Source organism: Euprymna scolopes, chromosome 11 (assembly GCF_053919585.1).
Source record: "Euprymna scolopes isolate OS-2025 chromosome 11, ASM5391958v1, whole genome shotgun sequence".
NCBI lineage: Eukaryota > Metazoa > Mollusca > Cephalopoda > Sepiida > Sepiolidae > Euprymna > Euprymna scolopes.
Window position 1 is genome coordinate 26,986,631 of NC_136492.1, and position 25,374 is coordinate 27,012,004.

Below are 25,374 nucleotides of genomic sequence, written 5' to 3' on the forward strand. Positions count from 1 at the left end.
ATCAACCAGGCAGAAACTGAGTCATCTCGATGATCTGGCGGGCTGATGAATTTATTCTCGGCAGTCCTAGAAGGTCTAATCTCCCAAGCCTCTTCTCCCATGTTTCGGGTGGAGTAAGTTTATTGCTTACTGTCTGAGGCACCCTGAATGGGAAATGCCGACTGGGATGCTCCAGCAACTTTCAAAGGCTAGAGTCCTACTCCTTTAGATACAGTAGCTTGGTTCTCTCCATCTTCCAACCTTGTCATATCTTCCTTCGGTGGAAAGGAAGTAAATACCAGAGATTTGTGGCAGTTATAGCTCCAGAATCATGACGTGTACTTCTGTTATATACTTTTCTTAATAGATGTTTGTGAACTCTATCACTGCGGTTGTCTTGATTATTACGGGCCTGCAAGGCGACAACAAAAACTGAATCATATTTTGAGATCAAAGACAAATTGTTTTACAAAAAATGCTATCGAATAGCTAGAGAAGTGTTGCAATCCGCCTCCTTATAAAATTATGTCGAATTTTGCCTTAGATAGGCCCGGGACTTATTGAGTATTTTTATAATGGAATAATTAAGTTATACATTTGTTTCGTTATCATCGATTTGCGTTTTTATTGATTTCCAATGTGACGCTAATCAAGATTAACAATGTTGATTGTAATGAACAAAGGTCATCGAATTTAATTATTAGTCAGAATTTTGAACAAATCGGTCGCTCATAACCTTTAAATACATTCTCGTATTATTTATTCACACGAATATCAAATGAACCCGCGAAACCTGTAGGAGTAGTATTAAAGCTTCAGTAACAGCCAGCATAAACGATGTTTAAAATGTCTGCTTGATTTTTAAGCTTGGCCCTGATTGAAATTTCAATTTTGTTTTGTCAAATCAGAAAGCAGAACACTGGTCCCAAAGATTATCTTAAAGGACTGCTTGCTACTCTTTTAGATGCAAGCAGACACCAACTGTGTTGCTTAGTTAAGACATTGATAGAACGAAAAAACAAACTATCGAACCACGGGCTCTCTGCGCCAACAAGAAGACTTAAATATCCAAGATGGCTGACCGACCGCACGGGGACTTATTTCCAGCACAATTACTGCCAGTTCTATTTATGTAAAAAAAAAAAAAAAAAAAAAAAAAAAAAACCCTTTGCCTCAGGGAAGTTCTGATATAAATGCACGCAGAGGATACAGTATTCCAGCATTTATCCAAATCACCTTTAATTGTTGCTGTTTTTTTTTCTCCGTGTCTATCTAAACTACATCTTTTTTACTGTTTTCACCCCAAACAAGGCAAAGTGCTACTTTGACGTAAGGGATAAATATTTGGGACAAAATTTGCAGGGCTACTATGTAGGGAGTTGGGCAGTGAGATGTCTGTTCACATTTGACTTGAACTTCTGCATATCAGCAAGTCAGAGAAGTAGGAACCCGGGAGGGAATTCGAAAATCCAAAAGTTCGTTGAAAGAAGCAATTTGAGTAAAAGGCTTTACAGCATCGATGGATCTCTACAGTGTTCAGGGGGGCTGTTTGTCGGTGGTATCTACGCTGTGTGAGTATAAGAGTTTCGAATTGATCACATCCCATTAAAATACTTGTAAAACATGCAAAAAGATGCCATATTTCTGCGATAGGATAAAGGTTGAAGTTTGGTTGCTAGTGTAGGAACTATTAGGTTGGCGAGCCGTTTTTGAACCCTGTCTATGAGCAAGAGGCTAGTGGCAGAGGCACGAGCCAAAATGTAGCAACAATATTCCATGCATGGGCGAATAGTGACTTTGTAGAGGTATAAGGTACTTCTAGCATGGTAGAGAGACTCCAATTTTTTCGCAGCAACCTTGGAAATGACCTCAATTGTTCTTATTCATGTTGCCCGTGAATGAATTGTCCCAATTTTTGTTGCCCGTGAATGAATTGTTTTAATTCATGTTGCCCGTGAATGAATTGTTCTAATTCTTGTTGCCCGTGAATGAATTGCCCCAATTCTTGTTGCCCGTGAATGAATTGCCCCAATTCTTGTTGCCCGTGAATGAATTGCCCCAATTCTTGTTGCCCGTGAATGAATTGCCCCAATTCTTGTTGCCCGTGAATGAATTGCCCCAATTCTTGTTGCCCGTGAATGAATTGCCCCAATTCTTGTTGCCCGTGAATGAATTGTCCCAATTCTTGTTGCCAGTGAATGAATTGTCCTAATTCTTGTTGCCCGTGAATGAATTGTCCCAATTCTTGTTGCCCGTGAATGAATTGTCCCAATTCTTGTTGCCCGTGAATGGATTGTCCCAATTCTTGTTGCCCGTGAATGGATTGTCCCAATTCTTGTTGCCCGTGAATGGATTGTCCCAATTCTTGTTGCTCGTGAATGAATTGTCCCAATTCTTGTTGCCCGTGAATGAATTGCCTCAATTCTTGTTGCCCGTGAATGAATTGCCCCAATTCTTGTTGCCCGTGAATGAATTGTCCCAATTCTTGTTGCCAGTGAATGAATTGTCCCAATTCTTGTTGCCAGTGAATGAATTGTCCCAATTCTTGTTGCCAGTGAATGAATTGTCCCAATTCTTGTTGCCAGTGAATGAATTGTCCCAATTCTTGTTGCCCGTGAATGAATTGTCCCAATTCTTGTTGCCCGTGAATGAATTGCCCCAATTCTTGTTGCCCGTGAATGGATTGTCCCAATTCTTGTTGCCCGTGAATGGATTGTCCCAATTCTTGTTGCCCGTGAATGGATTGTCCCAATTCTTGTTGCCCGTGAATGGATTGTCCCAATTCTTGTTGCCCGTGAATGGATTGTCCCAATTCTTGTTGCCCGTGGACGAATTGTCCCAATTTTTGTTGCCCGTGGACGAATTGTCCCAATTCTTGTTGCCCGTGGACGAATTGTCCCAATTCTTGTTGCCCGTGGACGAATTGTCCCAATTCTTGTTGCCCGTGGACGAATTGTCCCAATTCGGTCTGCCTGTGGACGAATTGTCCCAATTCTTGCTTAAATAGAAACAGACTTGAAAAAAATATATATTCTTTTTAAAAAAATTCTTCAAAATCACCGGATTCGGCATTAAATAGCCTGAAAAGGGTTGATATGTCGGAAAACAACCAACCAGCCATTCTAGAAAGAATTCTGACTAGAACCATATCGGGGGAACCAGTGTCAATAGAATCTTCGGATTTACGATATGATGCCTGTAGAGGGAGGCAGTTTGTTTGTTTTTGGGTTTTTTTCCAAGAAAATGGAGCATGCCTTTAAAGCCATGATTTTCCTGTATCGCAATGGAACCACAAGACCGGTCTTGCACAAATCAGTTCGACATGGATAAACATCTATGTTGGATATTGATCTGCTAATCTTTGATCCTACTAGCCGCTACGCCCACGTCATCAATTTCTATGCGTGAGCGCTTATATATTGGCCCACTGAGTTGACTTTGAAATGCCAGCTTTTAGAAGGGACGAAATTCAGCACAATATCGATTTCGTTTATAGCGCACGACTATTTAACTATCAACTGATATTTTGTTTCAGCATAATATTCAGGGTATATTTATGTATTTTTTTTTATTTCTTATTTTTTCTTTAGAGACAGCGAACTTTAAAATATATCGCAGAAAAATAGGTATATATGGTTTATTCAAAACATTAATTTTTGGCGTTTATAATTTAAATACAATTTCCGGTATATTCGCTTCCGCGGCTACGTTCACAAACACTACGTATTGAACTAGGCTTTATTTCGGCAATATTGTATTGACTGTTGTCTTCCATATGGTCTATTGTGTCTGATTTATCATAGGCATGGAAATGTACATGTTTCTAAATAAAATAATATAATAGGGTAAAATCGCATCAAAAAGGCGGCCAGTTGACTGGTTTATTTCGTGAAATTATTCGTTCATCAAATGTTTCTAAAATGATTGTCCAAATTTCCACAATTTGCGAACACTGCTCGGTTATCAGTCTTTTCATCATGAATTGCCAAACCAAGTTGAACTTAAATAACCGATATATGTTTAATCAAAAATTAAAGAAAATAGTTGCCAATTAAAGTTCGCTACCTCTTAAAAAAATCGCTCTATATATAAGCATACGGAATGTTGTGTCCATTAATGATAGAGCAATTTCTGTCGCTGAGGTCAATGCATAGAACAAGGATAAAAATGCGTTTGACATTTCACCCGAATACTATACCGATTATAAGCATGAAACGAAATACGAAACCATATGGAAACACTTCTTGGTTTGTCAGGAAAAAAAAATAGACTTTTATTTTTTGTATTTCTATAGTTTTTTAATATCTTCTCTATCTATCTTCTTCTATATAAATAAAATGAACTCATTTTTCCCCGTCTGATTTTGACATTAATAGGATTAAAAATCAAGATATTTCATGCAAATATAATATGCACAAACGACAGAACAATATCTGAGGTGTGTTATAGGCTTATTATTTCTCAAATTCCTCGATAATCTTAGATTTCTATACTTTTTCTGCTGAGAAGTCACGGCCAAAATCGGTTAAGATCAATGGAAGTGGTAAAATATTTTCTCTCTAATAAATTCCTCCTCCCCCTGCCACCACTTAACACCGTTTGGGGATCGTTCACAAGGAACAGTTGAGAAGAGAACACCGGTTTGGCTTCGTAGTTCTTTCATGTGAAGTTATTTAAAATCACTAAACTAAGCTGCAGTGCTCTGTGGCGTAGTGGTTAGCGTGCTCGACAATTCACATATTTTCACGTTCGCGCCGACCTACCGTAGTCGTTTTTTTTTGTTTTTGTTTTTTTCCTAAACAACTGGAATGGACTTTTCTTGGTTGCCGAACTGTTAACGTTGCAGATGTTTTTTTTTTTTTTTTTTTTTTTTCACACTTTATTTTCCTACTTTTACTCATGACTCCGGGTTTGATCCTTCTTACTTACCTACCATAACATTTTTTAAAACTCCCCCCCCCGTCCCGGAAACAAACACTCGGGCAACGCCGGGTACCCCCGCTAGTCTATATAAATAAAATGAACTCATTTTTCCCCGTCTGATTTTGACATTAATAGGATTAAAAATCAAGATATTTCATGCAAATATAATATGCACAAACGACAGAACAATATCTGAGGTGTGTTATAGGCTTATTATTTCTCAAATTCCTCGATAATCTTAGATTTCTATACTTTTTCTGCTGAGAAGTCACGGCCAAAATCGGTTAAGATCAATGGAAGTGGTAAAATATTTTCTCTCTAATAAATTCCTCCTCCCCCTGCCACCACTTAACACCGTTTGGGGATCGTTCACAAGGAACAGTTGAGAAGAGAACACCGGTTTGGCTTCGTAGTTCTTTCATGTGAAGTTATTTAAAATCACTAAACTAAGCTGCAGTGCTCTGTGGCGTAGTGGTTAGCGTGCTCGACAATTCACATATTTTCACGTTCGCGCCGACCTACCGTAGTCGTTTTTTTTGTTTTTTTTTTTTCCTAAACAACTGGAATGGACTTTTCTTGGTTGCCGAACTGTTAACGTTGCAGATGTTTTTTTTTTTTTTTTTTTTTTTCACACTTTATTTTCCTACTTTTACTCATGACTCCGGGTTTGATCCTTCTTACTTACCTACCATAACATTTTTTAAAACTCCCCCCCGTCCCGGAAACAAACACTCGGGCAACGCCGGGTACCCCCGCTAGTTTAAAATATATTCATATGGAAATATTTGGTTTCAAAAGAGTAATTTAAAATCTCATAGTTTACATTTCTAAAATCAATTTTTTTAATATTTAAAATATATTCATATATGGAAATTTTTTAAAAATATTTCTACAGTTCTGTAAATAAAGTTTTCTTTTAAGATATATCTAATTTTTAGATAGAATGTTTTCCACAAATTTTATCACATAATTATGTCATACATAATGGATCATGAAACAAAATAATTATCTTAAATTGAATTACGAAACTGAAATCGAAGTTTATTATTTCTTTTTCTATTGTTTCAAAAAGTGTTAAATTTAAAATAATTTTTGGAAGTTATTTCCATATGGTTTCGCATTTCGTTTCGTGTCTAGTGACTTCCGTTTCATATTTAAGCTAAACCGAGTCTATTTCCGTCGTTTTAACTTTGTGTACTGAATTTTTGGATTTAACCGATTCTTGTTCCTGCTCATTTCTGTCTGCTCGCTCTCCAACTTCTCTTTCCATACCCCTTTTAATAGCAAGAAAACAGTGTGTGGCTTTTAATTCTTAAGTCGTGCTAGAGATCCATATCATCTTTCTTATTTGAAAATGTTCCCCGTTATTTCATAGTGGCTTATATATATATATATATATATATATATATATATATATATATATATATAAAGAGCAAACAGTTAATAAAACATGTTAAAAAAACACTTTGAAAAAAGTTAAAAACATTTAATCTGAAAAGGAAACATTTGGTATTTATTTGCTCCCCCACCGAGCAAATTAGGCACAAGGCCGATTTTTAATGTGAGGAGTGAAGGGGAAATGGGGACCAACTCCCCGGGGAGTAGGGGAGCTGGATAGTGACAATTGGTATGAAGGGTTGCCCCTACATTGACCAAGGTCTTATATGTGGGGTCGCCCCCACATATGGTCTTTGCTTGCAGTATCTGCTGGAACAGATACTACACTTTGATCCCGGCTAAAAGGCTGGGCAGATCCTTCGGGCGAAGGGAACATTTGATAAGTGGGTAGTTTTTAATCCGCGGAGTTTCGAAGAAATACTTTCCTTCTCATAAGAAGGTAGGAATTAGCAAAATGCGGGATCGGATTTAGCATACAAAAGTATTTGATGAAACTGCGAGTAAGTCAAAGATCTTACTTGATAACAAAAAGTGAAGCAAAGGGAATATGGTGAAGACATAGGTGATTACACGTGAATGGATAGTCTGGTGAAAGGTAAATTATCCAATGACGGTAAAATCCAAAAATATAAATCCAAGAAAATTAATTGGTGCCTGTGTGTCTGTGTACATTTTCCTTCGCAATAACTCTGTTAATTTTCAATCTACAGACTCGAAATTTGATATACAGGGTACTGAGATTTGGGAAAATCTATGTGATCGGTTTTCGGCCAGAAATTTGGCTGTTAAGGGGTCAAAGTTCAACGATTTGACCTTTTGAAAGCTCTACCAAACTCATCCGATAATTTAGGGTCTAAACACTTGAAATTTTAGATGCAGATTCCTTGGACATGGATCTATCTTAATAACTCGATTTGAGCCCAAAACAATACATTTTAAGGGTTCATAATAGGGGTCAAAGTTTAAAAAAATTAACCGTTTTTTTTTAATTTATTTTTTTGCTTGGCATACACCTCCAAACACCCGGGCAACGCCGGGCTGAAATGCTAGTATATATATAAATATTTTATTTATTTACCTACATCTATACTACCCTTCCGATTTACCTTTATATGTTGTACTTACTTTTAATTATTTTTACCATTTCATCCTATTCCTTCTGGTCCTGGTTATAACCTTAAACTATATCCAGTGGTGAGGCCCCAACTTGCTGGTTTTGGGGAGTGTGGAGCCACCCTTTAATTGCCATTGCTCACAGGTCCACTCTGACCCGGAGTGGTAGGACCTGTTAGGGTCCCAACTATAGGTTAAATAGAAACCGACTTGAAAACAAGTATTCTATTAAAAAATTTTCTTCAAAATCTTTGGATTCTGCATTAAATACCCTGAAAATGGTTGATATGCCGTAAAACAAAAACAACCAACCAACCTATTCCTCCATTCTCATTTGATTTCTAAATGTCATTAAGCCAGTTTTTTTTTCTATATTAGCATTTTGTATATATCTGGCTTATCTCTGGTTCTGGATATGACCTAAAACTATATCCGATGGCGAGGCCCCAGCTTGCGGGCCTTGGAGTGTGGAGCTACCCTTTAATTGCCATTGCTCCCAGGTCCACTCTGACCCGGAGTGGTAGTACCTGTTAGGGTCCCAACTATGGGTTAAATAGGATCCGACTTAAAAAAACAAATATACCTCATTAAAAATCGTTCCTCTAAATGACTAGATTCGGCATTAAATAACCTGCAAAAGGTTGAAACAACCAAAAACAACCAACTGGCTTATGTCTTCTGATGAGAAGCATTTAGTTTCGAAATTCCATGGCCTAAAGAGGTTTTTTCTAAATTTTTCCCTATGCTTAACCTTATTGTTCTGATGATATAATTACGTTATGTATAACTTTTATTCCTCACCTTTATCTAATACTAGCGAGTGTACCCGGCGTTTTCCAGGTGTGTAGAGGTGACGTAGTAAGGGTATAAAGCAAGGGCGAAAAAAAAAAAAGACGCAAGAGCAAAAAAGTCACAATCGTTAAAACTTAAAACAAGCAAAAATAAATCCGGCGTTACTTGGGTGTGTCGAGTAAAAAAAAAAAAAAATCAAAACAATAAGAGGGTGTAGGGAGGGGTTTTAAAAAAAGTGGTAGTAGGTAGGTAGGCTCGAACCTGTAACGCGAAGGAAGAAAAAAATAAATAAACAAACGTGACATCTTAGTCGATATATTCATTGCGCGACCGGAAGTCGAGAGCGTCGAAATGAAGCATAGTCAGAAATTAAGCATAGTCAATTGAAAAGAAAAGATCACTTGCAAAAATGGCTACGCAAAAACCGACCCCTCCTTGTAGAAAACTGCCCAGTTGAGGGTGAAGAAATTAATGTTTTTAGTCAATTTTTCGATATTTGTCGTCTGAAAGGTCGAGCTTCAGAACGATACCGATCTCGTGAAAATCTGTCGCTTCTGTCGAAAGTTGTAGGCAGACATACGTACATTTAAACAAACAGTTGAGGTTTATATTATAAATGGGACTAAACAATCTACACGCTAACATGTCTCAACCTGGTAACGCCGGATATATACAGCTTGTTTAAAACTAAAGCTATGTTTATAGTTTGCACCTGGGACGGGTAATCTACTAGTATGATATACATTCATATTTTCGTAAACGTTTAGTATTTATTTTAAAACTATTTCAAGATGATTGATTTGAAGAAATAACAGAGTACAAAATTTTAAATATCTGGTGCGTTCGTAACATTAACAGAACATTTTACAACCGAAACAATCATTAGAATTCTACAAATGTTGTTCAATTATTACTTGAAAATAATATTTTAATCTTTTTGTTTCTGAACTCTAGCTATTAGAAATAAAAAAAAAATATTTGATGCGATAATGTAATACGTAATAGGAGAGTATCTGTCTGGCCAGAAGAAAATAATTACCCGAACAGGTTTTGCCCCACGTTTATGTCCCTTACGACGATTAAAATCAAGATATAATAATAATAATAATAATAAAAACTTATTGGAATAAAAGTTTTAGACATGAGTTTGTTTTTAGAAAATGTCTAAAACTAAAGGCTTAAGTTTAAAAAAAAATTGGTTTACATTGAATCTAGAGGTACGTAATGAACTGTCGAATCACTTAAGCTATAAATAAAACTAAAAGAACACGAGAAAGCCGATGTATAAAATAAGGTTGGAATTTAGATTCGCTAACAGAAAGGAATTTGGTAATGATGCAAAAAATGAGACCCTAAGTTTCAAAGATGACAGCAAGTCTGTCAATTGAGTTATGGAAGCACAAAATTGATACAATACTTTTCGCTATATTTAGACAAAATATTAAGATTTTTTTTGTTATATTTTTTCTAACATTTTTACGTGTTATCTTTTTTAAATGTGCTATATCTAAATATACTTTATTTACATAGACTGCGCAGGTTTAAATAAAGTATATTACGATCGTCACCGATTAAAAAAAGATCTTTTATAGTTAAGTATATTTTACGTTTATTTTTTCACACCCTTATAATAAAAATATATAAAAATACGTGATTTTTGTTTATCAATTGATTTTGTGTTTTTAATCGCATAGAAATATCTAAACAATTTGACAAAATATAAACATAGTTATTTGAAAAAGATATGCGATTAAAATGCGATAAATCCATTGATAAAGAAAACTTACGTATTTTTATATATTTTTATTATAAGGTGATAAAAAAATAAACCAAAATTATAGTTAAATATAAAAAAAAACATTTTATTGGAGACGATCGTAATAAACTGCGCAAGTTTTAATGAAATATATGTAAATAAAGTATATTTAGATTTAGTACATTAAAAAAAACGTCAATATGTTAGAAAAATATATTAACAAAAAATTTTAAATATTTTTTTCCAAATATATAAGTAAGCAGTTTTGAAGAATAGCGAAAGTATTGTATCAGTTTTGTGCTCCCATAACTCAACTGACAGACCCGCCGCCATCTTTGAAACTTAGGGTCTCATTTTATGTCACATTACCAGGAATTTTTATATTTAGAAATTTTCCTTCTCCACGATTACTTGTCCAATTAAGGTTTTTATAGTGTTCCTAAATAGAACTTGCTTTAAATGCAATTAGAGCACACCGTATAGAATTTTATTGTGCTTTTAAGAATAAAATCATTATGAAATCTTTTACTTTTGTCAATATGGCTGCCACTTTAATTACGTTAGACCATCGTACTGATCAGTATTCTTTTCCTAGAATACCAGAAAGCCCATTTATTAGAAAACTGGAATGTTCAATTATGCTCAGATTGCAAAGCAGGGAGCCAGTTTTATATTTAGCTTTCTTTCTCAAACCCCAGTTGTCCATTGAAGCTGATCCGAAATAGGAATGGACTAGACCACAGAAGGGGTTTGAAGATTAAAAAAAAACTTATATGAAGTCTATTTTATTTTTGTCACCGCGCATGGCACTTCCATTACGTTACACAACCGTACTGATTTATGTAAACAGGCTCGGACAATCTATAATATAAATCTCACCTGTCTGCTTAAATGTATGTATGTATGTATGTATGTATGTATGTATGTCTAAAACTTTCGACAGAGGCAACGGATTTCACAAGATCGGTATCGTTTTGAAGATCGATCATTCGGACGACAAATATCGAAAAATTGGCAAAAAACATTAATTCTTTTATCCTCAACTAGGCAGCCTTCTATAAGGAGGTGGTCGCTTTTTTCGCCGATGTTTTCGGAAGTCATCCTCACTTTTTGATTGACTAGTCTTAATTTAAACCTTCGCCATTTCCGATTTGGCGATAGACGTAACGGCAAAGACGTCACGTTTTTTATTTATTTATTTATTTTCACGTTTTTTTTTCCTCCTTCGCGGTACAGGTTCGAGCCTGCCTGCCTACTACCACTGTTTTTTTTTTTTTTTTTTTTTTTTTTTTTGCTCAATACACACCTCCAAACACCCGGGAAACGCCAGGCACCCAGGCTAGTTTCATATAAAATAAAGTACATATGCGGAAGTAGAATAACATGAAAAACAAAAGCGTGTTGTAATTAGTTAAAAAAATAAAACAACAAAAAATTAAAAATTGCTTCCAAGAAAACATTTTGTTTACAATTTTCAGCTTGCTTGCACTGAAATAACCGTGTAATTGTCCTCCTCTATTGAAATTTCCTCACTAAAATTGCAGTTCAGACAACTTGCCCCGATTTGACAGAACAATATTTAAAAACAAAAGCTTCATGACTTCGCCATTATTTGCTTTTAACTAACGTTCTTGCACTTTCTTGGAAATGTGTCATGCCTCCAAACACTAATAGTTGGCGGAGACATTATGGAAATCTTTCAATTGTTAAAACTTCCGAAAATGCCTAGTTCAAATGACGTAACACTGACGTCATGTTTAGCTTAACAAGTATCTTCTGATCTAAATCAAATCGATTTATTTCATTGCTAAATGAATAAAGTTCGATTAGACTCCATTTTAAGAAATTTGCCTTTCTTAAGGCTTATATGGTAATAAATTATTGATAAATTTAATGAATATATGTGTGTATAAACATGTACCTATACGGAATAATCGTGTGCGTGTGTGTGCGTAGATATGTATGTATACGGCATAAACATGTGTGTATAGATATGTATGTATACGGCATAATCGTGCATGTATAGATATGTATGTATAGGGCATAATCGTGTGTGCGTGTATAGATATGCATGTATACGGCACAATCATATATATATATATATATATATATATATATATATATATATATATATATATATATATATATATATATATATATATATAATCTGGTTAGTGTTCAATCAATAATAATCCAGTGAAAAAATTTCAAAAAACCTATCAGTATAGAAACTCCACCACGTAAGTAAATAAATAAAAAAATGTTACGTGCGCATGCGTTAGCCTTGACTAGGGGTGTACTAAGGGAACGACCATTAAATAATTCTGCGGGTCGCCATGGAACTCAACGCCCAAGGAGTACCAAAATAGTTTTCATGATCTGAAGATATTTTTTTTTCGAAAAGTGGGTGATCACTTTTCCATCTAAATTTAATTTAAAATGAGCATCCACTTTCTGGCCACCTGAGGAAGGGGCATTTATTTTCGTGTTTATTGGCTTAAAGGTTTTTGACAAGGCAGTTTGGTACGTGAATGCATATTTAACAGTTTTCGTTTATGCTCACACATGGCATAAACAAAGGCTACGTCTGTGAAATGGAAAATAGTCCTAGAGTTCAGGGGTTAATACCATGCAAAAGAAATCAAACAAAAAACTTTTTAGCCAAGAAACACACAGAAAAAAGAAAAAAAAATAGCATCCATTTTTTTTCTATCGAATTCATTTGCTGTTTTTATTGAAAACTATTTTCCTCCGGATTTTGGATATAATTTTCCATTAAGGGCCATGCGTGTCACGTTCGTAAATAACAAAAAATTTTTTGTAGATTTTGGTGTGCTAAAAACGAATCTGCAAACCGTTTCCGTCGCAAAAAAATAGTTTTTATGATATGAAGAAATTACTTTTTCGAAAAAGTGGCGATCACTTTTCCATGTAAATTTAACTTAAAATGAGCACCCACTTTCTAGCCAGCTGAGAGAGGGGGGATTTTTTCCCATGTTTATTGGCTAAACAGCTTTCGTTTATGCTCACGCATAGCGTAAACGAAGGCTACGGCTGTGAAATGGAAAATAGTCCCAGAGTTCAGGGGTTATTACCATGCAAAAGAAATCAAACAAAAAACTTTTTAGCCAGGAAACACAGAAAAATGCCCCTCTCTTAGGTGGCCAGAAAGTGGGTGCTCATTCTAAGTTGAATTTACATTGAAAAGTGATCACACACTTTTCGAAAAAGTAATTTCATGAATATCATGAAAACTTTCTTTTTGCTACGGAAACGGTTTGCAGATTCGTTCTTAGCACACCGAAATCTACAATAAAATATTTCGTTATATATGAACGTGAAACGGGCCTTAAAGTAAAATAATACCGGATTTTTTGGAGCAGATTTGCCGTTTAGTTGTACAAATATCCTCAAACCAGGTAATCACTAAAAGGGATTTTTAAAAGTCGTCACCTGTATCGAGCAAAAGTTTAAAACCACCGATTATATGCCAGCCTACGTCATGGTAACATATATTGAGTGAGTTCCTAACAGTATTTTGTATAGTTTTTTAGTTTAAACTCATTTTCCCAAAATTTCCCCAAACTTAATGTGTTCGATACAGTCTGCCGCCATTTGTATTTTTCAGATATACCGATAAACATTGAATGTTTTTGAACCGATTATACATTACATAAAAACTCTAAAATCTTATCCAGTTAGGTAGAACATTTACTTTTCTTGCCTTTGATAACATTTATTTATGTATATTTATTTTTTGACAACTTCTTTGTATCTGTGTTTAGTAATACAAATCCTTTTCATTTAATGTAACGTTTAGTCGGCTCGAAAAACAGTGTTTATCGGGGTATTTGAAAGCTACAAATGGTGGTGAACACTGTTGATTACTTTAAGTTAGAGAAAGTGAGTTAAAACTAAAAAACTATACAAAATACTGTCAGAAACCCACCGATTATGCCAGCCTATGTCATGGTAACATATATTCGGTGAGTTTCAGACACTGTTTTTTATAGTTTTTCGTTTTCAACTTACTTTCCCAAACTTCACATGTTCAACAGAGTCCGCGACCATTTCTGTTTTTTGAGCCGATTAAACATTTTACATTACATAAAAACACTAAGCAATTATCCAATTAGGTAGAAACGTAACTTACCTTTGCTTTCATTTATTTGTTTTTGGACAACTTTTTCGAATCTGTGTATAGTAACCCCCCTCCCCCCACCATCAACCAAATATTAATTACTAACTCACATTTTTGTAAAACAACAACAACAAAAAAACATTCAGTGTTTCAACATTTTTGCTACGTTCGGCTTCATCCACTGATTGTTGGTCAAGTCCAAACCATGAATGATTGATAGAAACTCCCGAGGATCCAGATCAAATTCTGCAAGAGTACAATTTTTTTTCATTTTCGCCTTCTTTTTCACTTTTTGCAGTGGATTGCTGTACTAATATAAGAAACATGCATTTTCTCTTTTTATTAAATTTTTCCATTACACCAAATTGAGCCACTGCAACGCGTGGCAGGGTACAGCTAGTGTATATATATATATATATATATAATGGCCTAATCACGCTAACGCACGTATTTTTGCCAGATCAACGAAGTTGAGTAACGATGAGCCTAGCCAGTACCAAAGGGGCGACTATTTGAAAAAACTAGCCGTTATATGTGGCTCTCGCTTATTTCAGCATTGTTTCCAGTCGTCCTGAAATAATAGACTTGCAACTGCAATGAAAACAGTGCTGACTAAGGGGAGGTGTGGTTGGATATTGTGCAACTCTTGCCACAAAAATTTCGCATACAGGCACCTTTCAGTGGGTGCCCATAATTTGCTAAGACTGAACGGAACCTCAGCCGTATAGCATAATGGTGAGAACTTTGACTATCGCTTGGGCGGTCGGGTTTCGATCCTGGCTTGAGGTAGTTGCCTGTCTAGCCGCACTGATAAGCTGTGATACAGCGAAACAGTATTGTATGTGGATGACTCACATCCAGGAATTCAAAGTTTTTTCTATATGTTTAAAACTGTCCCCTTCACTTCTAAAGGGGGGCCCTCCTCTGATTCGATCAGGATTCGACTCTGGACTCCATCTTTCTCTGTCTCTCTGTCTCACTCATCTTCGACTCTAGCTCCTACATTGAGAATTCATTTCTGCCATGACGTCATATGTGTGTCCAAAAATGTGATCGACCCACGTGGCCTGAACATGCGTGGTTCGCATATGTTCCCAAACCATTTCTGCAGACAAAGAATTCTTACTAACCTATTTTTCGACCTAACTTATTTTTCAATGTTTTTGATTTGCTATTGTTAGTTATTTTCTAGATTACCTTATTTTAATTCAGTTTTCATAAAAAGAATTTAACAATCAAAATTACTTTTACTACAACATATCTAAACTATCCATTTCTGAATCTATTTCTGAACCTTGCTTACAAGGTTCGAATCTCGGTCTATCTTAATCTCATTTTTACTTATCTAATGTGTTTCTTACTTACAAGAAAAGGGCTATTTTCTTGTAACATGTATTTTAACTTGTTTTAAAACGTGTTTTGACTTGAAAACAAATGTAGTGCAAAGTCTGTCGAGTTAAAACGAAAATAAAAATAGCATTCTCATTAGAGCCGTAGTCGAGCCTTGATAATAGCTCAAAAATCGAAAATTAACCAAAATACTGTTTGGAACGCATCTAATGTCACCAATCGCATAAAAATGTAATTTTCTACGAGTATTTTGTTTAATTTATGATTTTTGTTTTGTTAATTATTCAGTTGCACCAAAAGATCATCATACTGACCGTTTGGTGGCCTGCGACCGGCCTCATCAATTAGTTTTTTATGCAGGCAAAACCATTACGGTGGAGTACTGTCATTAAATGGATGAAATGCATCAGAAACTTCAACACGCAGTATTAGTCAATAGAAAAGGTCAAATTCTCCTCCGCGACAATGCCCGACCGCACGTTGCTAAATCGACCCTGCAGAACTTGAGCGAATTTGGCTACGGATCTCTGCCTCATCCGCCATACTCTCTAGACTTCTCATCAACTGACTACCATTTTTCAAGCATCACGACAACTTTCTGCGAAAGAAATGCTTGTAAAACCTAAGGAACATCAAAAATACCTTCAGCGATTTCATCGCCACCGGAAAGCAAGATTTTTACATTGCTAGCATAAGTACACTTATGTTACACTTGTTTTGCGTTGGCAAAATTGTGTTGATTCAGATGGTGCTTATTTCGACCAATACATTTTTGTTTTAGCCGAAATAATGTTTATCTATAATATAAATCTCACCCGTGTGTTTAAATGGATGTATGTATGGATGTTCTTATGTCTGCTTAAAACATTTGACAGAGGCGACGGATTTTCACGTGATCTGTATCATTTTCAAGCTCGATCATTCGGACGACAAATATCGAAAAATTGGCCAAAAACATTAATTCTTCCACCCTCAATTGGGCACTTTTTTACAGGGAAGAGTCGTTTTTTTGGGGAGGGGGTCCATATTTTCGAAAGTCATCGCCTGTTTTCGATTGAGTAGCCTTAATTTTAACATACGTCACTTCCGATTTGGCGATGGGCGACAAAGCAAAGACATCGCGTATTTTTTTTTCACGTTCTTTTCCTCCTTCGCGTACGAGTTCGAGTCTGCCCGCCTACTACCACTTTTTTTTTTTTTTAAACACACTTCTAAACACCCGGGCAACGCCGGGCACCGAGGCTAGTCTGAATTTAAAAGTTAAAAACAGAAATAATTTTCTTGTCAACCTGATAAAAAGTGCGCAATTCTATTTTCGTTAAAATAATTAAATATGCATATCTTTCTACAAATCTTGATGTGTAATTTACTAAGGACGAAATATTCTGAAATTGGATGAAACTCAAACGCAACAGGAAATAAAACGTGATTGCATTAAAGATGCAATGAATGTTACTCAAAATAAATCGCTGCACTTTTTGCATACCACTCGCTAAGAATGCAGACCAACACACCCAAAATATGTATTTTTTGTTGAGAAAAAAAATACTACGTGTATTGTTTATGGTAATTTTAGCAGGGGCGTCTAACTTCTTTTGTTGAATTGTATTGTTTTGTGTTTTGCGGAACAGGTTCTTTTAAAATCTTAAGCCAACTTTCACATTAGACTTTGAATATCATGGTTATTTAATAAGTGAAGTCACTGCATTCTGCTGTTAAAAGTTCACTTCATTAATTGAGGTAACCTACTAACCGCTTGAGTAAAAGCTTCCGTGTAGAAATACAGCTTGACATGTTTTATTTTTAAAAATCTGTTTTTTATTTATGCTCTTTAGCAATGGTTGCATTAAATGTTATATACGTATTTTCCATATAAGTAGTTGGTGGTCCCTTCTTAGGGGGTTCGAATTCAGCCGGTAGATTTTAGAGAAGAGACACTTTTAGGGTGACATTTTCAGTGAAAAATTTTAGGTTTGTATTTAAATGTGACAAATAGAAATGTTTGATAAACACCAGCAAAATGGCGTTTTCAAAAGCATACATTCATAAAAGATACTCAGTAATTGTTTAAAATCGAAGTTTACATAGATAGCGAAAACATAGAATATTTAATATTGCCCGGTCATAAAATACGCTTAAATATGATATTTTAATTCGTCCAGATTTCGTATATATTATTATAGTCGTGATTTCAAAAAGTAAAAAAAAAGTATTTGGGTGCTATCAGCTAGAATCGAAACCGGAAGCCAAACTGCAGCATTCAAAACTTGTGACGTTACCAGTGTACCAACGTGATACGGATATGAACTGATTAAAATTTAAAAATTAAAATTAAACTAAAATGAATGCACAAAATGATTGATATTTAAAATTTGACACCTTTTTCGCCCCTTAAAAATATTTTAACCGGCGAGAGGCCCATAAAATTTTCACTCCTTTTTCACCCCTTAAAAATATTTTAACCGGCGAGAGGCCCATAAAATTTTGACTCCTGTTTCACCCCTTAAAAATATTTTAACCGGCGAGAGGCCCATAAAAGAACGTTCCGTAAAAAATCCAATCATTTCAAGCCCCTAGCACCACTCTACGACGTTCAGTTTCGGAGGAGATAGTTTGAAAATATGGAGACAGACAGACGTATATCATTTTATATATTAGATTTTTAGATTCCTTGTAAAATAATGGAGATTCATTAGCTGAGAAATCGAAAAAATCTGAGTTCATAATTTAAAGACCGTGAATGTTCCACTGGTCTGGAAAATAGTAATAAAAACTTTCCAACTCAATTACACAAATTATATTTGATTAAGTTGATTAATAAATGGCAATGTTCAGTTTTCATCCTAGAAAGTTAATTCAGTTAGAGAAGACAAGTGTTAAAATAAGTTTATACATTTGTTTTTGATGAGCAAACGATGAGAAAAATTAATGACTTGTGCCTGCCAGTCTTTGCGTGCGTATGCAAGCCATCTCAATATCCCCACCAACCTCATCATAGTTATCAGGTTAATCCCCAGCGACACCTAAACTCCGTCCGTGGGCCCAAAGATGACTTTTCAGGTCAGCTTGTGTATGCATGAGTTGATAAAGCAACTACTTGGCCTTCGGGCCAAGATCAAAGTGTAGTATCTGTTCCGGCAGATGCTGCACTTAAGATAATTTGTACCAGTCAATGGAGGGGAAACCCTCTATACTGGGAACCGCCTGGGTAATACCTAGGAGGTCCACCCTCCCAGGCCTTGCCACCGGGCTTTCCGGTGGGGCAAGTTTATTGCTTGCTGCCTGAGGCGCCCCGACCGGGGAATGCCGACGGGGTTACTCAGGCAATTTTTAAAATTGCAGGAGTGCCCCTCCTTTAGGGGAGCCTGCGGGGTTCCCACTTTCCGGCCTTGTGCCACATAATGCTGATGTGGGCAGCATTTAAATAAAAACCCTCTATACTGGGACAATTATTATTTTTGGTAATCAGAGTGCCCCCTTTTTGCCTACTTTTAGGGGAGCTGGTTTTTGCCTCACATTAAAAACGGCCTTGTGCCTAATTTGCTCAGTGGGGGAGCAAATAAACACCATCTGTTCCGGCAGATGCTGCACTTAAGATAATTTGTACCAGTCAATGGAGGGGACACCCTCTATACTGGGACAATTATTATTTTTGGTAACCAGAGTGCCCCCTTTTTGCCTACTTTTAGGGGAGCTGGTTTTTACCTCACATTAAAAACGGCCTTGTGCCTAATTTGCTCAGTGGGGGAGCAAATAAATACCATCTGTTCCGGCAGATGCACAGGCCGTCAGGCCGCTTGCCCGCGCGCCTTCCGGGGCCCGGGTGACATGATCAAAGTGTAGTATCTGTTCCGGCAGATACTGCAAGCTATGACTAGCTATGACTAGCAAAGACCAGATGTGGGAACAACCCCACATGCCTGACCATTAACCAGCTCCCATTTCCCACCTCTCGGGAGCTGGTCCCCTTTTTCCCTTCCCCCTCCCTTCACTCCTCACATTAAAAATCGGCCTTGTGCCTAATTTGCTCGGTGGGGGAGCAAATAAATACCATCTGTTCCGGCAGATACTGCAAGCTATGACTAGCAAAGACCAGATGTGAGGGCAACCCCACATATCTGACCAGTCAAGTCAAGGATTCGTCACTTGACACTCAGTCCAACAGGTGAGGGGCCGGGAACCGGCCCAGCACCTGTTGGACTGAGGTACACCGCCTGGGTAATACCTAGGAGGTCCACCCTCCCAGGCCTTGCCACTGAGCTTTCCGGTGGGGCAAGTTTATTGCTTGCTGCCTGAGGCGCCCCGACCGGGGAATGCCGACGGGGTTACTCAGGCAATTTTTAAAATTGCAGGAGTGCCCCTCCTTTAGGGGAGCCTGCGGGGTTCCCACTTTCCGGCCTTGTGCCACATTTTGCTGATGTGGGCAGCAAATAAATATCAACCCCACATGCCTGACCTTTAACAAGCTCCCATTTCCCACCTCTCGGGAGCTGGTCCCCTTTTTCCCTTCCCCCTCCCTTCACTCCTCACATTAAAAATCGGCCTTGTGCCTAATTTGCTCGGTGGGGGAGCAAATAAATACCATCTGTTCCGGCAGATACTGCAAGCAAAGACCATATGTGGGGGCGACCCCACATATAAGACCTTGGTCAATGTAGGGGCAACCCTTCATACCAATTGTCACTATCCAGCTCCCTTACTCCCCGGGGAGTTGGTCCCCATTTCCCCTTAACTCCTCACATTAAAAATCGGCCTTGTGCCTAATTTGCTGGGTGGGGGAGCAAATAAATACCATCTGTTCTTCAGATGCTCCACTTCAATTTCTTGTTCTGTCAGTGGAGGAGAAATCCTTCACGGCTGAGACAATTTTTATTTTTGTTCCTTTTCTCCGCGTTAAAAAACGACCCTGGTGTCTAACTCTGTCCCGTGGGGAGGCATTGTAAATAAGAACAACCTCACACCTAACAAAGAGGCGAAGGGAGTAGGGGTAGAATCAACGTAGATCTTGGTTCTGTCGTGTATTTTGCTTGAATTAATTATTGAAAAAGAATCTTGTTTATGCATTTCAGGGTGGATTGAAAACGTTTTAGAAATTTTGAACAATGCATCTAATTGGTTTAAAATGCGCAGAAATTATTTCAAACATTTTTTTTAAAATTAGCTAGAACGGTTTAAAATTCAATTACCAGCTAAAGATGAGAACAACAGCTATGACGTCATGGAGTGGAAGTTCGTTGCGATACGTGGTTTGCGATCTGATCCATGTCAGATGTCTTTTTCGGGAGATCGTTTTTATTTTTTTATTTTTTTTATTTTTATTTTTATTTTATTTTATTTTTTTTTTTTGCTGTCGGAGCTGGTGTTAAGCTTTTATTTGTTTTGCTCGTTGTAAACAAAGCTTATTCCAAATGAAGCAAAAAAGGGAGCTTCATTTAGTTTTAACCATAAAATTTTTTTTAATTATTAAAAACAAAATGAGACCTTTTTTTTTCCAAGTCCCGTCTGGAAATCGACGGATTCCGCTTCAACAGGAAAATAAACAACATTGGGAGGCTCCTAACATTACAGAAAAACGGGTCGTTTAATGTAGGCATAATATAACGAATAAACCGTATCGAACGTATCCTATATCTTCACAACTATTGTTATTAGCAATAAATGAGTGGATTTTTAACAGGTCTGAAAAATAGTAATAAAGCCCAAGAAAACAGGAGGAAACAGAGGAAGCAGAGATCTTCTACCAACACAGATTCTCCCGCTTCTTCCACTACCTAGTCGACCACCCACACATGCAAAAACGTCTTCCGGTCAAGGATGAGCCTCCACAGCCATTTGAGGACCCACGGATGACTAGACCCAATCTCACCGACAGGAGAACAATCATACTCGTCACGAGTGATTACCGATGATCTTCGATAATACTACAGAGAGACGCCTGAAGACTACAATTGTTTTTTTTCTCTCAACAAGACAGGCAATTTATTTTTTTCTCAACAAGACAGGCAATTTATTTTTTTCTCAACAAGACAGGCAATTTATTTTGTTCTCAACAAGACAGGCAATTTATTTTGTTCTCAACAAGACAGGCAATTTATTTTGTTCTCAACAAGACAGGCAATTTATTTTTTTCTCAACAAGACAGGCAATTTATTTTTTTCTCAACAAGACAGGCAATTTATTTTGTTCTCAACAAGACAGGCAATTTATTTTGTTCTCAACAAGACAGGCAATTTATTTTGTTCTCAACAAGACAGGCAATTTATTTTGTTCTCAACAAGACAGGCAATTTATTTTGTTCTCAACAAGACAGGCAATTTATTTTGTTCTCAACAAGACAGGCAATTTATTTTGTTCTCAACAAGACAGGCAATTTATTTTGTTCTCAACAAGACAGGCAATTTATTTTGTTCTCAACAAGACAGGCAATTTATTTTGTTCTCAACAAGACAGGCAATTTATTTTTTTCTCAACAAGACAGGCAATTTATTTTTTTCTCAACAAGACAGGCAATTTATTTTTTTCTCAACAAGACAGGCAATTTATTTTTTTCTCAACAAGACAGGCAATTTATTTTTTTCTCAACAAGACAGGCAATTTATTTTTTTCTCAACAAGACGGGCAATTTATTTTTTTCTCAACAAGACAGGCAATTTATTTTTTTCTCAACAAGACAGGCAATTTATTGGATGAGTTAAAGGATCCTCGTCTAACACTACAAATCGATTATTAGTGTCACGCAACGATACAATATCTCCATCTTTCAAGGAAACATGTTTTGCTGTTTCTCATAATTTCAATGTTTCTTTGTTTATTTGTTAGTTTGTTTGTTTTTCATAGCTTCGAATGAAAATGTTAAAAATCTATCATTACAACCCTTCTTTTTCATAACCTATCATACTTTCATAAATCAGAGTCCATTTTTTGTAGGCTGTTTTTGAACCCAGTCAACGACGGGTACTTTTGCTAGTGTATATATATATATATATATATATATATATATATAATGATCACGCACACATATTATCAATGGTTCCCATATTGTATTAAATTCTATATTAAGTTTGCCTAGTAGGTGCTTGTCGTCTTACTATCACCTTTTCTTCTGTCATCAAAAATTCCTTAATACCCGGCATGTTCAAAAGCAACTTCCTCTTAAATAATCCAGATTCTACCCAATCTACACCATTAACGATTACTACGCTACCACCTTGCAAATTGTTTTGCTTTTTTCCCCCTCTATAACTACCATAAGCTGGGATGACTCTAGCCACACAGGGTGACTTCAAGCCATTAAAAAAAATAATGCATAACTAATATGATTACTTGCATTTTAAACATAATTTCCAGGTCCTATTACGATTTCATTATTTTACAGACGCAATATGGTGTAGCAGCAAATATTACTGCAGAGTTATTTACGCATTATTATTTTTGTTTTAATTTTAATGACTAAAAAGTGTTACGTCATACATTTCAACCAGTTTAAAAGCAAAAAGAATACGCTAATTTATTTCCAGCACATTTTTAATCTGTCTATTTGGCACGATAAGTGTTCACTAAAGGGCTGAGAGACCAAGGTTCAATCTTCGGTCAATTTTAAAAATGGCACGCGTTGCTTCTTTGCTAAACAAGGATTCTTCCTGTACCTGTAGCAGCATTCACCCGGGATGGGTTGAATCGGCCCCAATGGTGTTAACCGCATCACGCCTCAAAGCTATCCACCCCTGTCGGTCGGCAGCAGAGTCGACAGCGTGATCCAGCCATTACGGTTGGAGCGATGGACACCAAAAACGCGAGGCCTGGGCATGATCTCCATATCTGCTTTTACTATCGCGAGCCAAGTGTTAAGTTGGCCACCTTGGCGCTTCTTCCAACCAGTGGGTGCAATGGGCACCATCAATTGACGGACGAATTCATCCCCCGACCGGCGCAGCACGTGACCGAACCACTGGAGTCTCCTTTTCAGCAGAGTTTCCTCCAGACCATGGGTGTTACATCTAGCATGTATGGTCGAGGGATCCGGTCGGAGGGGCAAACAAGGATCAAGAGCAAGTGGAGTAATTCTGGTAATGAAGTGGGGCCGTTCCCTATGCTTTGGTCGCCATCGACTCTAGTCGGCCGTTTAGCTTTATTCACAGAGCAAAAACATTGTCTATTTTGCGAATTAACAAATCATTTAGTTTTTAACTATTTCGTGTAATTAAAAAAAAAAAAAAAAAAAAAAAGGATTCTTGTCGGCGTTCGTACGATATTCTAACTTCCAACCTGTTCCATTCGGTTCCAAGAACTCGAATTTAGTTGTTTTATGTCGTCTGTTTAGGGGCAAAGCCTCATTGATATGCAAATCAATGCATATCATACGACACCTCCTCTCTATGATCTTTAAGGAAAATTCTGTACCTAGATCGGCACTCACATCAACTTCGAGCACAGCTAGACACTATTAGGCTCTCGAGCACCTCTAGAGACTATTAGGCTCTCAAGCACCGCTAGACACTATTAGGCTCTCGAGCACCGCTAGACACTATTAGGCTCTCGAGCACCTCTAGAGACTATTAGGCTCTCAAGCACCGCTAGACACTATTAGGCCCTCGAGCACCGCTAGACACTATTAGGCTCTCGAGCACCGCTAGACACTATTAGACTTTCGAGCACCGCTATACGCTACTAGCGTCTCTAGCACCGCTAGACGCTATTAGCGTCTCTAGCACCGCTAGACGCTACTAGCGTCTCTAGCACCGCTAGACGCTACTAGCGTCTCTAGCACCGCTAGACGCTACTAGCGTCTCAAACACAAAAAGTCGATTGAATTGTAATTCTCTATTATACAGTGATCATTAGTAAAAAGTCTGGCCCGTATCACATTTCAATCTTTTCTTTTCTCGACGCTTTCAATTTTTGACGCGACTCGTTTAATTTTTCCCTTTCTCGACGCATTCAAATATCGATTTTCAAAAATTCTGCTTTCGTCTCGATCCCATCGACTTTATATTTCATGCCGGAATAACGTAATTATAAAAAGGATTTGTGTCATCGAAGACATTCTGAATTCCGACCTGTTCACTTCGATTTCAAGAACTCGACTTTAGTCGTTTTATATATATATATATATATATATATATATATATATATATATATATATATATTGTAGTGGTTGAAGTCTCATTGCTATGCAAAGCAACGCATATCACACTACATTACGTAATGTTCTTTTTTAATGTCTTTTTATGTTAATGTAATTCCATAAACAAATTGGTTTGATATGCAATAATCTGTATTAGAATTAGCTGCGTTAAAAAAAAAAAACGAATTCGGGAGAAGAGAGGGTCGATTGGTTAGCAGCGAACGAACACGTCGGAATTAAATAAGTCGTGTGAATATTGTCACTTTTTATGGCACAGTTTTAAAACTTCATTTCTTGCCGAAACAAAATGGATTGACAACATTCGCACAACTTCTGACGTTCGCCTTGTTCGCTTCACTGTTAACAACTCCTCCGTTTCTTTTCCCGAGTTTGTTCTTTTTAACGCAGCTTATTTATTCATACGTGGTGCTTTAAATAAATTTCCCGACTTTTTCGTCTCGGTACTTTTATTCATAGTACACGAATGAAATTGTATTCCTCTTCGAAGCAATCTCCGGCTGCAATGCGCTTGTACTGCCCAACAAACTCTGGAAGGTCCCATGGAAATCTTTTTATGTGTTAATGACCGTTTTGGGGGACCGAGATGGTTGGTGTCTTTGATATTTCGGGATAACATCCCTTTGTCAAAAACGATGAGTGTTTCAAGAGAGAAAACGCCATGATAATGAAACAGAAAGATTAGCTGAAATTACCACGCAGAAAACAGTCTAATTAATAGTGAGGGGTTTTAGGTTCTAATTAAAGTTGGTCTGATAATATATCTGTTTTTGTTATCCC

General features: G+C 36.9%; 2 protein-coding genes across 12 annotated transcripts in view; one reads left to right on the top strand and one right to left on the bottom strand.

The window, feature by feature from the left end:
- The window catches only part of LOC145287809 (sodium/hydrogen exchanger 2-like), a 323,765-nt gene that overhangs the window by 39,154 nt on the left and 259,237 nt on the right, over positions 1–25,374 (top strand). The window lies entirely within an intron of this gene.
- On the bottom strand, positions 1,948–3,075 carry LOC145288253 (uncharacterized). Its single transcript, XM_080136290.1, has 2 exons — positions 2,427–3,075; positions 1,948–2,162 (listed from the first exon to the last, which is right to left on the bottom strand). Exons 1-2 carry the CDS (start codon positions 3,049–3,051, stop codon positions 1,948–1,950), a joined length of 840 nt encoding a protein of 279 aa, XP_079992416.1. The 5' UTR covers positions 3,052–3,075.

What these genes read in the sequence shown, in the direction of transcription:
- LOC145288253 (XM_080136290.1), bottom strand. Translation starts at nt 3,051, where the DNA reads ATGCCGAATCCGGTGATTTTGAAGAATTTTTTTAAAAAGAATATATAT. An exon ending in CACGGGCAACAAGAATTGGG is followed by an intron (nt 2,163 to 2,426) that starts GCAATTCATTCA and finishes CTGGCAACAAGA; the next exon opens with ATTGGGACAATTCATTCACG.